The following is a 14,067-nucleotide window of genomic DNA, read 5'->3' as shown; positions in this document are numbered from 1 at the left end:
GAAGCAGCTCAGGTGTGCACACCAACCTGCTCTCACCCCTCTCCTTACTTTTCTGTGCCCCCTCACTCCCCAAGCCTTTTCTCCGGAGCCGAGGCCCTGAGGCTTGCCCCACCCTCCCGAGACAACCTTGGCATTTCCTAGGAGAGCTACCTCTCTGTAAGGGCACATTTCTGGGCCAGCAAATCCTTCACACTGGACGTGGGCACCCCCTTCGGCAAGACAGGGCCTGAAGGGATGTGGATGTTGGAAGAAGGGGCAGCCGGGTTCAGCCGGGCGATCTCTGTCATTTAGTGTGTCCACAGTGCGCATGTGTGTGTGTGTGTGTGCACGCACGCACAAGGACCAGACGCAGAGCCAGCCACCATGCGCCTTCTGTTCTCCGGGAGCTGCTGCCCCGCCCCAGTCTGGTCACCCCCATTTATTTAAGAAAATCCGACACAGTGGTGGGTAGAACCCAAGAGAGAAGTGGCTGTGGGCTGGGAAGGGTAAGGGAGACGCCCGGCTCCCCGCTGCCTTTGCCCATCCCGAGGTCCTCCACAGCATCCCCTGGTGCCCCCTCCCCCTCCCACCGATTCCGTTCCCTGGGGGGATGGGTGGCTGCCCCTGCAGAGAGGGAGGAGTGGTCAGCAGAGCGAGAGGGGCGGCTAAGGCGTAGTGTTGACCTTGCTGTGGGCTTAGCAGGGGGACCGGGCCTCCCCGGGACTGCTCAGACCACAGTGCTGGGGTGTGGCTTGCTCAGGGCCGGCCCAGGGCTCCTCCCCCTCTAGGCTCCGCCCACAGCCGGTGGGGATAGAGGAGGGAGTCCTGAGATCTCAGGAAGGTGCCTGGCTTGGTCCCAGACCCCTCTGTAGGGTCAGCTCCCAGGTCCTGGGAAGGGACTGGAGGGGGGGGGGCACCCGGAAGCCAGCAGATGCTACAAGTGTCTCCCCCATCCCCCACATGTTTTGTCCACAGCAAGATCCTCCGCAGGGCGGGCAGCCGCCGTCTCCCCACCCTGCAGGACAGAAATCCCTGAATATTGGTTTGAGAAAAGTCTTTGTGCAGCTTGTGACACAAGACCCCCCCAAAGCTCCCCCACACAGGGGGAAGACAGGGGACGTGGGGGGCAGGGGCGGGGCACAGTGTGGGCCCACCTCACCCCAAGCTTGGCCTCCATGCCTCACTTTTGGGGCAGGGGGTTGTCTAAGATGGGAGGAGGTTTGGAAAGAGTCGAACAAGGATTGCTTTCCTCCTAGCAAGCTCCTGAGGAAGGAGCCCTCCGCCTTCGGTGGCACAATTGGGTATGGTGCGAGGTGGCGGCGGGGAAGGCCCAGCTGGGGCAGGCGGCCTCCCAGCACAGAGCAAAGCTGCAGGGACAGGGAGTACGACATCCGCTTCCGCCCGCCTGCGTCAGTGTGAGCAGGGGTCCCGGTCGCGTCCCACACAGAGCCTACCCCGGAGGGAGGGGGCGGGACGGCGCCTCTACGCCATATCTTTGATTCTGCGCATGTAATTGTGCAGGTCTGGGGGCGCGGTGGGCCGCGTGGTGCCTGCCACATCCGGGCAGCCCCAACCCAGGTCCTCTTCGTCCTCTTCGTCCTCTTCGCCGGCGGGCACCGAGTCATAGGCCAGCTCCTCCGTGGGCAGCGTGGCGAAGGTGGTGAACTTGACCCGCTTGCGCTTGGAGGTGGGCGAGCTGGCGGGGTCCTCGGCCTGGTCCCGGGCCGAGCCGCCCGACGAGCCGTCGCCCCGCCCGTGCACCTGGCTCTGCACGCTGGTCTGTGAGCTGCCGCTGCTGTGGTGGTCGCCGTGGCAGCAGGCGGGCACGGTCTCCAGCGGGTTGCCCGCGGGCGGCGACAGCTCCGCCTGCCCCCGCAGCGGCTGCCCGTTGCCCAGGAACACCCAGTGGTGAGAGTGGTCCATGCTGGTCTGGCCCTCGGGCGGGATGCGCTTGTGCCGGTAGCGCAGCACGAAGACGATGCAGTTGATGAGGAAGACGAGGATGGCGAGGCAGAAGACGCCCAGCAGCGCGTACATGCCGATCTCCAGGTCCGTGAGCCCGCGCGGCATCTGCAGGAAGCCGGTGGGCAGCGGCAGGAAGTCTTCTGTGGGCGGCACCGCGGGGCTGGCCGTGCCCGGGCCCGGGGCCTCGGCTGGGGGCAGCGCGGTGCCCGGTGGGCCGGCTCCCCGGGCCTCGTCCTCGCCCCCGCCGGGGCCCGGCTGGCTGGGCCCTGGGTAGTCGTACGTGGGGTCCTCCTCGTCCCGCCCAAAGTGCACCCGCAGGCCCACTGGGGTTGTGGCCAGCACACTCTTGCGCTTGGTTTTCTGGCAGCTCTCAGAGATGGTGAGCTCTGCACGAAGCAGTTCCCCTGCCCCCTCGGCCTGGGCCACCACCAGCGGGAAGGCCCGGTCCTGGGTCACCGTGGCCACCCGCTCATCCAGGCTGTTCACCAGCAGCCCGTAGTCCCGGGGGCTGTACAGGGAGAGTGGGGCTGTGGTGCCATCGCTGTAGGAGAGCCAGAGGCTCAGGAGGGCTTCCTGGAAGAGGAGGAGGAGGAGGAGGAGGAGAAGGGGACAGGAGTCAGAGAGCTAGTCCTGGCTGGCTTCACTGGGAGATACCAAGCAGATGCTGAGCTTTATGAGGACAGGGACTGGGGTACTCTACCTCCCTGCTGTAACTCCCAGCACTGGAACTGTGCCTGACGAGTGGCAGGTGCTTAGGGAGAATTGTTGGAGGAGCAGGAAGTCTTCCTCTGGAGGTTGTGGGGAGCATCAAGGGCTCAATATGGCCTCATACGGCCCTGAGAATTTCCTCGCCCACTTTATCCTTCGCCCCTCGATGGGCTGAACGTATGCTCTGCCTTGGGTCTACCTCAAGTCCCTTTTGCTGCAGGAGCAACCCCATATCTCCACGCCTGACCTTGGGATCATCCCCATGAGACATGTGGACATTGAGAACACACACCCCACCCCACCCTTGTCCTCTGTTAAAACATTCTGAGCAGTGCCCCTCCTGCAGATGAGGAAGCGGGGCCCAGGGAGAAGGGATTGGCCTGGGGTCGCGCAGCGGGTTAGGGGCAGGGGACCCTTGGCCCGGTGCTCAACACCAGCCTTCTGGCTCCCTGTGCTCCTGCCTGTCACCTTTGTACCTCTGTCCTGTAGCCTATGCCCTGGTGGATCTGTCGGGGGTGGGGGGGTGGGGTGGCTGTAACTGGGGCTCCAGAGATGGCTGAGGGTAATTCCTGGGGGTGGAGGCACAGGTGACGGGGGTTCTCTGAGAATCTGGGAGGGGGAACCCTCAGCAGGAGCATCTCTGGTGGCAGATGCAAGAAGCGGGACCTTGGCCAGACTCCCGGTGCAGATGGCAGGGGAATGGGGTGGGCCGGGTGTGTAGGGCACAAAGGGCAGACAGATCTTCCATTCGAGCCCTAACTTGGGGACTCATGGCCCCAGGGAAAACTGGAGTTTCCTTCTTCCTTCCACACCCCAAGCCCCCAGATTGGCCGGCTGGGCATCCAGTTACCTGCTTGAGGAAGCTGAGGGTCTGCTGGGCGGCCGTGGTGGCCAGGATGGTGTGGCTGCTCCCCGGGCTGGGCCGCAGGGAGAGGGCGAGGCTGGCCACCACCTGGGCCTGCAGCTGTGTGATGCTGACCTTCTCCTCCGTCACTGTTAGCAGCGTCTCCCCAAGCACAGACTCCGTCAGCGGGGACACCACCTGAGGCAGAGTGGGGCAGGGATGGGCGAAGGCCAGGAGAGCAACCCCCCCGATTCCCAGCCTGGGAAGAAAAGCCAGTGCTGCAAGAGAGGCCCACCCCTGGGGGCAAGCTGGGGGGCAAGAATCTTGGGCTCTGCCTTAGGGCTGCAACTGGAAACCAGGGTCCAGAGGCCAAGTGAGAGTCAAGGGCTCGCCAGAGCCAGGCAGGAACACGGATGAGACAGGTGGGCAGATTTTAAGGTCAACAACAGCCCCCCACAGCGATAAATAGCCATTGATGTTTGGCCTCGATGTCAGAGAGACAAAGGGGGAAGGTAGGGACCTTGGCAAACAGAACTCACGCTCATGTCAAGGAGGCACCAGTACCGACCAGCTGATGATTGCCAGGTGGGAATGTGGGCCTGGTATTTTGTAAAACCAGAAATCTAGATTTTGAAAAATGAGAAACCTCCCAAGATTTCAACATTGGATCCACTGCTTTACAGATAAATCACGTCTGCGGGCAGATCCTAGCCCAGGGGCCATTATTCACAACCTCTTAGATGGATGGTTTCTGCCCAGGCACCCCGCTGTAGGAGGGTCAGAGTTGAATTTCTAAGGTCCCCGAATTCCCCTTCCTGGGCCCTCTCCCCTGCCGCCTCTCCGCATCCACACCTGCTCTCAGGGAACACGCCGAGCGATCTACACGGGTGGGTAAAGGTTGATAGGGCTTGCAGGGAGAGCCTTCACCAAGGGGGCAGTGAAGGAGCTCACCTCTGGTGGTGGGGGGGGGGGGGCAAGGGCGGGGTGAGGGGAAGAGAGTGTGTTTTGGGGGCCGGCTGGGGTGGACCCCAGAGGCCCTAGAGATCCTGTCCCGGGAACGTCTGTGTTCTCTGCCCGCAGATCCACAGAGCTGCTGGCCTTGGCCTTGTGCCTACCTTGAAAGGTGTGGTGCCTGGCTCCAGGCCCGCCAGCGTGCTGCTGTCCACCATGCGTGCCACGCGGGGGTCGCCCACCCGCATAAAGTCGCTGACCAGGTCGGTGACCTCCACCAGCCAGTCCGGGCCCAGCATGGTGACCACCTGGTCGGTGCCCTCGGACGATGTCGTGTGGAACTGGGTGAACACCTGCAGAGTGGCGTGCTGGTACTGCAGGGTGCAGCCGCGGCTGGCGCTCTGCCTACGCTCCTCTTCCTCCTCGTCTTCGTCCTCGCTCTCCCGGGCCGACCTGGGGGGGCGGGGCACAGGGGGTCACTCCTCACCCTTGCGCTGTGGGTGGGAGCCGTGCAAAGGGGCAAGCCCCCTCCCTGCCCCGTTCCTTCTGTCTCTGACAAGCTTGGAGCCCGGACTCCCCAGCCTTTCCTCTCCTAGAAAGGCACCTCCTTGACCCTCCCTTGTGCCTCCCGGCCTCTGCTGGGCACGCCCGGGAGAAGCTGATGTCAAATCCTGACAAGTGCCGTCTCTCTCTCTCTCTCTCTCTCTCTCTCTCTCTCTCTCTCTCTCGGCGCCAGGCATGCGCCTGGCCCTGTTCTCAGCTCTAAACTGGAGCGAAGGCAGCCCTTGTTACAGACTTCCAGAACGCTCAGCCAGATTGTATCCTTACAGCCGTGCGGCAAGCAGATGAACTCGGAGGTTTAGCTGGTGTGATTTCAATTTCCAAGCAGCCTGTGGAATGTGCGGCCTGGTTCCCCTTGCTGCTCATCGTGAAACTTGAGAGCAGACAGGTGAGCCGAGGGAGGCGCTAGTAAGCAAAAGGGCGCCAGGACTTGAGGATTTGGGAAGTTCAGCCTATCCAGATTGCCTAAGAGGCTAAAACCAGGAGATTTCACTGTCAGGGAAGTGTGCTCTGGAGAGAGAGCAGAGGGCGTGGCTCGTGCTTTGCTACTGCTCTGGACGCATCCAGCAACCAGAATATCCCTTCACACAGGTCTCTTGTGCCTGTGTTAATGAATCCTCACAACCATTCTATGAGGTAAGTGTTAACGTGCCCGTTTTGTGGACGAAGAAACGGGGGCACAGAGAGGTTATGTAAGTAGTCCAAGGTGGCCCAGCTAGTAAACAGCAGACAGGATTTAAACCCAGCCTATCTGGCTGCAGAGTTCACTCCCCCGTCATGACTCAAAGCAGCACCTGGTGGGGGGGGGGGCAGGGCAGGAGCTGGTTCCCCTGCAGAAGGCCCCCTCCCAGACCTACTGGGTCAGAATCTGCATTTGAACAGGCCCTCAGGGGATTCATGTGCACATTCAAATTTGAGAGGCTCCGATCCACCGGTCCACCGGACCTTGCTTTTCCCAATCTCTACAGAACTGAGCTGAGCCCAGCTCTCCCTTGGCTGCCTGCTTCTCCCCCAGCCCCTCCCCTCCCCTCTTAGCTGCCTGCCACTCTTTCTCTCTCTGCCCTGCTGGCTTTCCTCTCCAGCAGCAATGAGGGGTGAGTGGAGGACGTGCCCCAGAGAGGCATACCCAGAGTCACCTCTTCTAGGAAGCCTGCTTGGACTTCTCCTGGAGGAAGAGGTGGCTGTCTCCTTTAGTGCCACTCGATTCCCTGTGCACAGGGCTTCCCGTGTCTACCATGTTCGTGGCGTGGCCGGGTCAGGCACTGGCCACACCCACCCCATGTCTCAAGCACCCATCAGTGCCTGGCACACAGGAAGCTGCTCAATAAAAGTTTGCTGATTGCATCACCGACCTGCAGACTGTATACACCTGGGGTCTTACACACATGTGTGGATCAGACTATGTGCCAGGGCTGTGTCCACCTGTGAGTATCCCGAGTGTCCACTGTGTGTGGAGGGGCTGTACCTCCGGTCGGGGAGGATAGGTACCCTCCAGCCCTTCACTTGGCTGAGGCGTGCGTCCGAGAGTTCGATGTGCAGGGGCAGCTTGGGGACCCAGACTGTCATTTCCAGGGGGGCGTTGAGGATGTCATAGCGGAAGGTGACCCTGGCATTCATGGACCCGCGAGACTCCTTTCCACTCACAAACACGTAGTCACAGCTGCTGGATACCTGGGGAGGGGGAGGGAGGTTGGTTGGCCTGTCTTGCCCTACAGGGGGCATCCTGTGGGCTGGAGGGGAGGTGACGAATTTATTTCCTCCGGGGGGGGGGGGGGGAACGTCAGGCTTTGGTGTCCCTGTTCCCACTGTTTCTCCACCGAGCATCATCTCTCAGTGGCTCCTACAGGAGGGTTTTGTTCCCTGGCAAGGAGCCAGCGTGCCCGTGATTTTACAGACCACCCCTCAGAGGAGCCTTCCAGCAGACGCCTCCCCCCACCCCACCCCCGGGGGCTGGCTCCCCTCCCCCGCATGACTGCCTGCGCTCTGGTGCAGGTGTCACTTGGTAGGACCCTCCACAGTGCAGAGGGGGCAGGGAGCCTGTCCTGAACCCACGACTCCTCCATGGCCCATCTGGCCCTGTGGCCCCAGGAAAATGAGCCGCTGGTTAATTTCAGGCGCAGGGACTGCTCTAGCCCTGGGGTGGAGGTGGGGGACGGGGAGAGGAAAAATCAGGACAGACAGGTGGATGGTTGCCACCGGTGGGTGCAGCTCTTACGGATGCATGCCCACCAGGACACCAGCTTATACTCCTAGAGGTTCGCTGGGTGGGCACATGCCTGCTGAACACATCCTGGTGGACACCTGTGCCCACTCGCTGACACCTGTGCCGGTACATCAGGGCAGATGTAGGTGGGTGTGCACGTCAACTGTGCCCAGTATGTACCCGGCACACGCAGCAGTGAATCTTGTGTGCAACGCATTTAAGTGTTCCTGCTGCTACAGGCCCCTGGGTGCCCCCCCTCGCGTGCGAGGAGGGTCTAATCATGCGGTTTGCGGGCGTAGGACACTCTGGAGGCTCTGGTGGGGGCGGGGAGGGGGCCGGGGCTGTGGTTCATCTGTGATGAGCCCCTGGCTCGTCCCAAACTCTTGCCAGCTCCCTTAAGCATCTCAGATGGGGGGTGGTGGGACGTGGGACAGCAGCTCTGCCAGAAATGTTCATTTCCCACTTCAGAAGGCTGGCAAAGTCCATTCAGAGTGTTGTCCAACTCCATAAAGAACCTGAGTGTATTTCATTGAGAACGGAAACAGATTCCACCTAGCATCTTTGCGAATTCCCCTTTGGTATCTAAGCCGTCAAGACTTTGTTCTGGTCCATTCTGCGGCCGGGGTCGGGGAGCGTGGGGGGGGGGCAGGGGCAGGTTCTGGGTGACAGCCTTTGAGAGCAGGTCTGTTTCTTCCTGACGCAGCCTGCCAGCACCGGGAAGCCCCAAGGGCCTGGGCAAGGCTTTTGCTCTGCAGGGGATGGGGCTGTGGTACCTAGCCATCTGCTCTGGCTGACTTTGAAGGGGGCATTCTTCCTGGGTGGGGAATGGGTGAAGTGAGGCTCCAGCTCCCCAGACCTGGAGGGATCTGGGGCAGAATGTGGGGAGAGAGAGCGAGCACACTCCAGGCTAGCCCCAGTTAGCCGGAGGGAGAAGGACACCCACGGCCCACTCCTCCCGTTCTCCTTCACGCTGAGCTATTTACAGACACAGGGAACAGATTCTGTTGTCTGATCATCTGATTTTGGCACCTGCTGGAGGCTGGCCCAACAAACAGCTCACCCACCACACAGATACTGGGGCTGCACCCTTGTGCATCATGGCCTGTGACACCATCTAAAACCAGGGGCGAGGGCAAATCTGGAGGCCCTCTTGGGGAGGTGGCAAATTGGGAGATTTGAGTAAGACCGATGTCCTGTTTGCTGGGTCATGAGGACCGGGGGCCCAGAGTGGGTCTCTGGGGAGGAGCTCTACTGCGCGGGGGGGGGGGGGGTGCTTCAGGAGTTGGAGGACTTGGGGGCGTGTGCCCTGAGAGAGTCCTTCCTTACATGACCTTCACCCCTGGACTAACTCGCATGTTTCTGGGGCTTCCTCCCAGAGCTGAAGCTTCTCCATTTGGTCACCAGCATCTGGGTTCAGGGCGTGTCCCTGAGGGGTAGGCTCCCTCCCTATCCCCGCTGCCTTCCCTGTTGGCTGTCATGGGCAAGGGCTCAATAATCACTTGCTGGATTGGATTGAGCTCAGGCTGTCAACGCTGCCTTCTCCCCTCTGCCTGCCAAATGGCCTCTTTCAAATTCCTGCAGGAAGCCCTCTAGGATAGCAGTACCCAGGGCTTTTCCTCACCCCCCTCAGGCTAGACGTGGGATGCGAAGCTATTCTCCCCCACCCCCATTTCTCCTCCACTTGCCTACCAAGGGGAGCTGCCTGGGATGTGAATCCCCACTGCCTTGGGGCTCTGCTCCCCCTGAAGGTCTGAGGCCTCTTTCCCTGTGTGTGGGGGGCCCATCTCCAGGACGCCCACCTTGATGATGTCCTCATTGTCAGACTCGCATTCCACCAGGGCAGAGACATCTAGGACAAGTCCAGTCACCTCGATGGCGATGACCTTGACAGGGATGGCCACCGTCCTGCCTGTCAGGATAGCCGTGTTGATGATCTCTGTGTCCTGCAGGGAGAGTGGGGCCCTGATGAGCTGGGGTGCTTATGGTGGTCATCTGCTCTCCCACGACAGGCCAGCCAAGGCCCAGGCTCCTGGAGCCCCCACTCCTCAGATGCGCGTCCTTCCCCTGGGGACACGAGCACGCATGTGCAGAGAGGGGCCTCCGCCCAGTCTCACTTGCCTTCTCAGGTGCTCTGCTCACCTGGCCTCCTGCCACAGCCTTCAGGAGGCCACCGTGCCACCAGGAGACAACCCTTCGCCAGTCCCCCACCATCTTCTCTCAACATCTGACATGCTTCTCAGCGTCACATCCAACACATTTGCTGACCATTCCAGGTGCCCTCAGGCTGGCCCAGTGACTCCAGCCTTACCACCCATGGCACCCCCAAGTCCATTGCTCCTTAGAACAAACTACTCACGTTCCCATCACCGCACCTTTGCCCACACGATCCTCAGCCTCGAGCACCCTCCTCATCTCTGGTTATATAAGCCCTTCCTTCCAGGTTCAACTGCATGGCCGCCTCCTCCAGGAAGCCTCTCCTGAGTGCCCTCTCCATGGGTGACTTCTCCCACCTCTGTCCCCGCGAGCCTCTGCTGTCCTACTCCAGCACCAGGAACAGAGCACCGCCTGCCTCCAGTGAGCGCGCGCACACACATGCGCACACCTTTACTCACAGGCACGCACTTGGCCGCAGGCTCACACGGACATGCGTTGATCTATACACACGCTCAGCTGTGCACGTGCCTGTCACACACACGTGCCCGTGACAGACGTATGCATCCACTGGCCCAGTCACCTGCCCCGCTCACCATGGCTAGGGGCAGGATGGCTTGTACATCCCGCTGGATGACTGTCAACTCGGTGACCGCCCGCTCCAGGTCAGGCAGGGGGCTGCGGCCGCGGTAGTCAATGTGCCACATGATCCTCCTCTTGACCGACTGGCTGGTAAAGTTCTCCATCTCAAAGTCCAGCTGCAGGATCTCCAGGGGCCCCTGGCCTTCCCTGCAGGGGGAGGAAGGAAGCAGAGCCCGGGAGGAAGAGCTGGGAGCAGCTCGGGATGAGGACCCCGATGAGGACCCCCGCCCTCCTTGGCATCCTGCCTCCTGGAGCTTTCTGAGCCTTTTCCAGCTACCTGAGGTGCCCCGACCCGGGCCCCAGAGCCCCCACAATCCGAGCCCCAGCCCTTCTGTTGGTCTGGCTTCCTCCATCAAGAACTCCCCCACCCCTCCCAGGTGCTATCCTGCAAAGAGGTGGGCAGAGGCACAACCTCAGCTTACCAGGGGGGCAGGGGTGTGCCCTGCGCCCAGGCCACATCCACAGTGGCTGTTGAGTGCTTTGCCCCAGTCAGCAGCTCCGAGGTCACATGCCACTGACCACTCCGTGACTTGGTGCCCAGAAGGGTCACACCCTTCTTGGCCTTCACCCTGGGACAAAGTGGGAGGGAGAAGGGTGAGAGGGTCAGCCTAGGGCCCTATGGCTGCCCACCTGGCCACCCCCACCCCCCAGGCTGGGGCTGGGAGTAGGGGGAGCAGGTGAGTACATTACCCTGAGTCCTAGACTTCATGCTTGAGATGAACTTGGGGAATCTGGTATCATGTGGCTGAAAATGCTGACCTTCAGTGGAGGCTACAATCGCTTCTACCCCATCTCTCTGCCAAGTTTTACCAAACCTCTACTTGCATACCTTAGTGACAGGGAACTCACTACTGTGCACATCCCATTCCATTCTCAGAAAGCCCTTAAGGATTGGAAACCCCATTCCTATACTTAGTCATGGGTTCTGCTGGGGCAGGAGACAACACTCCCCCTTCGTCTCAATTGTAACGGTTCTTCAGACAGCCGGAGGGGAGCGGGTGTTCCCCGAGTCTGTCTTTTCTCCAGGCCTAAAATCTCTAGCTCCTCCAATTGTTACTTTTTGCCACAGGTTCAGGTCACCGTCCTCTGGACACTGCACACATAAGGTGTAGCGCCCTGTACTAAATACAACACTTCAGCTATGCTCCGATTCATACTGGCTAAAGCAGAATGGTGATCACCTCCCTAATTCTACATGTTTACTCCTATTAATGTAGCCCAAGATCTGTGATGACTGATTTAACTCATATTCACATTCACGTATCAATCATTGAATCAGGTCTCATCCCTTCCAGGAAGATCTGAACTTTAAGGTGGTACACTCAGGAGAGAGGGTAATACTTAACTCAAAGAAGTCGGAGGCTAACGGCAATGTTGTGGGTCCTATGCATAGTGCCTGGGGTGGGGGGAATATTTTGGTGGGGCCTTTGCTGCATTCTCAGAATCATTCAACGTGGTTTAAATTCCATCCTGTTTTGTGAGGATGTGATATGGCTTAAGGTATTTCTGAATTTGTGGATTGTATCCTGTTCAGGGTACAGAAAAGGCTGGGACTCCTGAAAATGTTTCTCTTAATTCCAAGATTGGGCAAATGTCCTGACACATGGACACACTACTGCTCATTTCTGACTCCCAGCCAATGGGCTGCTGTCTGATCTCCATTTCTTCTCTTTGCCTTTGGTCTCCTCAGCTGCAAAATGGGTACACCGTTTTGAGTTACACCAGCTAAGGCTTAAGGGCCCTTCCAACCCCATTCTATGATTCTTGATACCTATGCTTGTGAAAACAAACATTTCTCCTTCCCCATGTCTGTGAGCTACGGAGGTAGGGCAGAAATTTTTGTTGTCACCGGGCAGATGAGAACACTGAGGCTCAAATAAGCAAGGTGCCTTCCTGAAGTAGCCAAAGTGAGAAATGGAAGAAGTCGGATTAGGGTGCTGGCTCACCCCTGCAAGCGGCCAGGTATGCATTTGACCTTGGGATGCAGGCGGACCCTCCCCCCACATGCCCCCTACCTGAGTGTGAAATGCTCCACGCTGGGGCTGGAGGGAGAGGAGGAGTTGGGGGCCAGGTAGAGGAGGACGCTGAGCACCTCGCCAGGCTTGAGGGGCCGATCAGGCAGGCGGATCATCAGGTTGCTGTCCAGCCTGTGCTCCTGCAGGGTCCTCCTGGGGGGCGGGCGGAACAGGCTGATGCTCCCGATGCGCAGCAGGGGGTGCTGGGTGGGGCTCTCTGCGCGGGCGCCTGCCCCAGGCCCGGCCCCCCGACGGGCGCCCCCGCAGCCCCCAGACGCGTCCGGGGCGTGGAGGGTGTAGTAGAGCTCAGCCTGCTGACTCTCCCCGGCCGCCTCGGGTTCCAGCCCATCCGGGGACTTGCGGCGGGCGGCGGACGGTGCGGCGGGGGCTGGGGGCCCGAACCAGGCCAGGGGCAGCTCCGCCCGCACCAGGCAGGTGGCCAGGCCCCCGCTGAGGCGGCAGGAGCTCTTGACCTCCCGCGCGTCCCTGAAGGCGTGCAGGCAGACGCACGGCAGCCGCTCGGTGACGCCGAAGTCGTCCCAGTCGCGGCCGGCCACGTAGAACAGCACCTGGGCCTCGGGCTGCGAGGCCGGCACGCGGGCGCGGACGATGAAGGCCCGCACCTTCCAGTTGACCGTCAGGCGCTCGGGGATGTCCAGGGTGCTGGACGGCTGCAGCAGCTCCCGGGCCACCACCTGGCTGGTGCTGAAGGGCCCCAGGGAGACGTTGAGGACGGGCAGCTCCTTGGTCTGGAACACCACGAAGGGCTCGGAGCGCTGCAGGGAGCCGTTGGCTACCGCAGGCGGCGAGGGCCGCGCGTCCCGCAGGAAGAAGGCCAGCCGCGTCCGCGACAGGCGGTAGCTGACCGGCAGCACCGGGCCGGCCTGCGGGCCGGGTGGGCTGGGGCTGGCCGGGTGCGAGCGGCCGGAGGCTGGGGACAGACAGGGGAAAGAGCCCAGTGGGGTGAGCAGAGGCTGTGCTGGCACGGCAGGGCACCCCAGCCTCCCACCCCGCAGCGGGTGTCCGTGCCAAGCGCGCCCCTCTGTGCTGCTGTGTTAACCTTCCGCTCACCGTTGCCTGGTTTCTTTTGCTGCAGCGTGCGCATAAACCGGACACTAGCGCAAAGCCCTGTGAGGCTTTAAAGAGGGTTTATCCCCCCACATCCTCATCTGTAAAATGAGGATGAAACTGCTTTCTGCCTCCAGGTGCGGTTGCTGAAGACTTCCCGAGTAGTGTGTGCGGGTAAAGGGCCGAGAGCGGAGAGGGGGCCCCCAGAACGCGCTCTTACCATTCCAACCTGCTCCACGCTGGCGCCACCGGCATTAGCTTATTTGATCCTCAGATGGATCCTCTGAGCTACACAGTCTACCATTTCCACGGATTCAATCGTGTTCTGTCAACAACTTCTCTCTTTTGAGAGCTTATTCTCACATGTTACAGGTAAAGGTGCAGAATGCTTAAGCAACTTGCCTGAGCCACATGAGCCAAAGGGGCCAGCAGTAGGCTTCCAACCCAGGGCCACCTGACTCTCAAACCCAAGCCCTTTCCTGCTCCCTCTGCCTCAGACGGTGCAGGGCCCCCAGAGATCCCTTGTCTCCCCCCCCCACGCCCTCTCCCCATGCACTGTATACACAGGGAATGGGACCCCACTCTCCCAAACCCAACTCAAGCCTTGGGTCTGCCATCTCTGGTCCCCTCCCCACATCCCAGAAGGACCCTGCCAAAAGCAATTCTACCTCTTGACTCTGTGAGGTGTCCTGAGCTGCCCCCTGTCCTCCATCCCCAGAACCTTGCCTTGATCCCGCTGCTATGACAACATAACACCGCCTGACTGGGTCTCCCCTCTCCCTCTAACCACCTCCCTGGCATCCACTCCCCTCCACAGCAGCAGAGAGATTTGTTTCTCCTGGACACAAATGAGACCTTGCTGGCCCCTCACTGCCAGCTCAATTCCCGTTGGACACTGTTCTGGAATAGGAAGGACCAAGCTGTGGGGGTTTGAGGTTTGAGAAGCAGCTCTGGATCTTCTCATCGGCCCTGAGTGACTT

General features: G+C 60.6%; 1 protein-coding gene across 1 annotated transcript in view; it reads right to left on the bottom strand.

Moving 5' to 3' along the window:
- Nucleotides 1-366: 366 nt before the first annotated feature.
- Nucleotides 367-14,067, bottom strand: part of TMEM132E (transmembrane protein 132E) — a 56,009-nt gene continuing 42,308 nt past the window's right edge. The window contains exons 2-9 of the mRNA XM_043583697.1: nucleotides 12,020-12,950; nucleotides 10,427-10,573; nucleotides 9,959-10,151; nucleotides 9,011-9,154; nucleotides 6,474-6,679; nucleotides 4,612-4,900; nucleotides 3,503-3,694; nucleotides 367-2,517 (exon numbers count right to left, since the gene is read on the bottom strand). Of these exons, the coding sequence (XP_043439632.1) occupies nucleotides 1,462-2,517; nucleotides 3,503-3,694; nucleotides 4,612-4,900; nucleotides 6,474-6,679; nucleotides 9,011-9,154; nucleotides 9,959-10,151; nucleotides 10,427-10,573; nucleotides 12,020-12,950 (3,158 nt within the window). The 3' untranslated portion in view covers nucleotides 367-1,461. The remainder of the gene's footprint in view (nucleotides 2,518-3,502; nucleotides 3,695-4,611; nucleotides 4,901-6,473; nucleotides 6,680-9,010; nucleotides 9,155-9,958; nucleotides 10,152-10,426; nucleotides 10,574-12,019; nucleotides 12,951-14,067) is intronic.

The sequence above is a fragment of the Prionailurus bengalensis genome, chromosome E1 (assembly GCF_016509475.1).
Source record: "Prionailurus bengalensis isolate Pbe53 chromosome E1, Fcat_Pben_1.1_paternal_pri, whole genome shotgun sequence".
NCBI lineage: Eukaryota > Metazoa > Chordata > Mammalia > Carnivora > Felidae > Prionailurus > Prionailurus bengalensis.
Note: the sequence above shows the minus strand (reverse complement) of the source record. Positions and strands in the feature narration are given on the sequence as shown.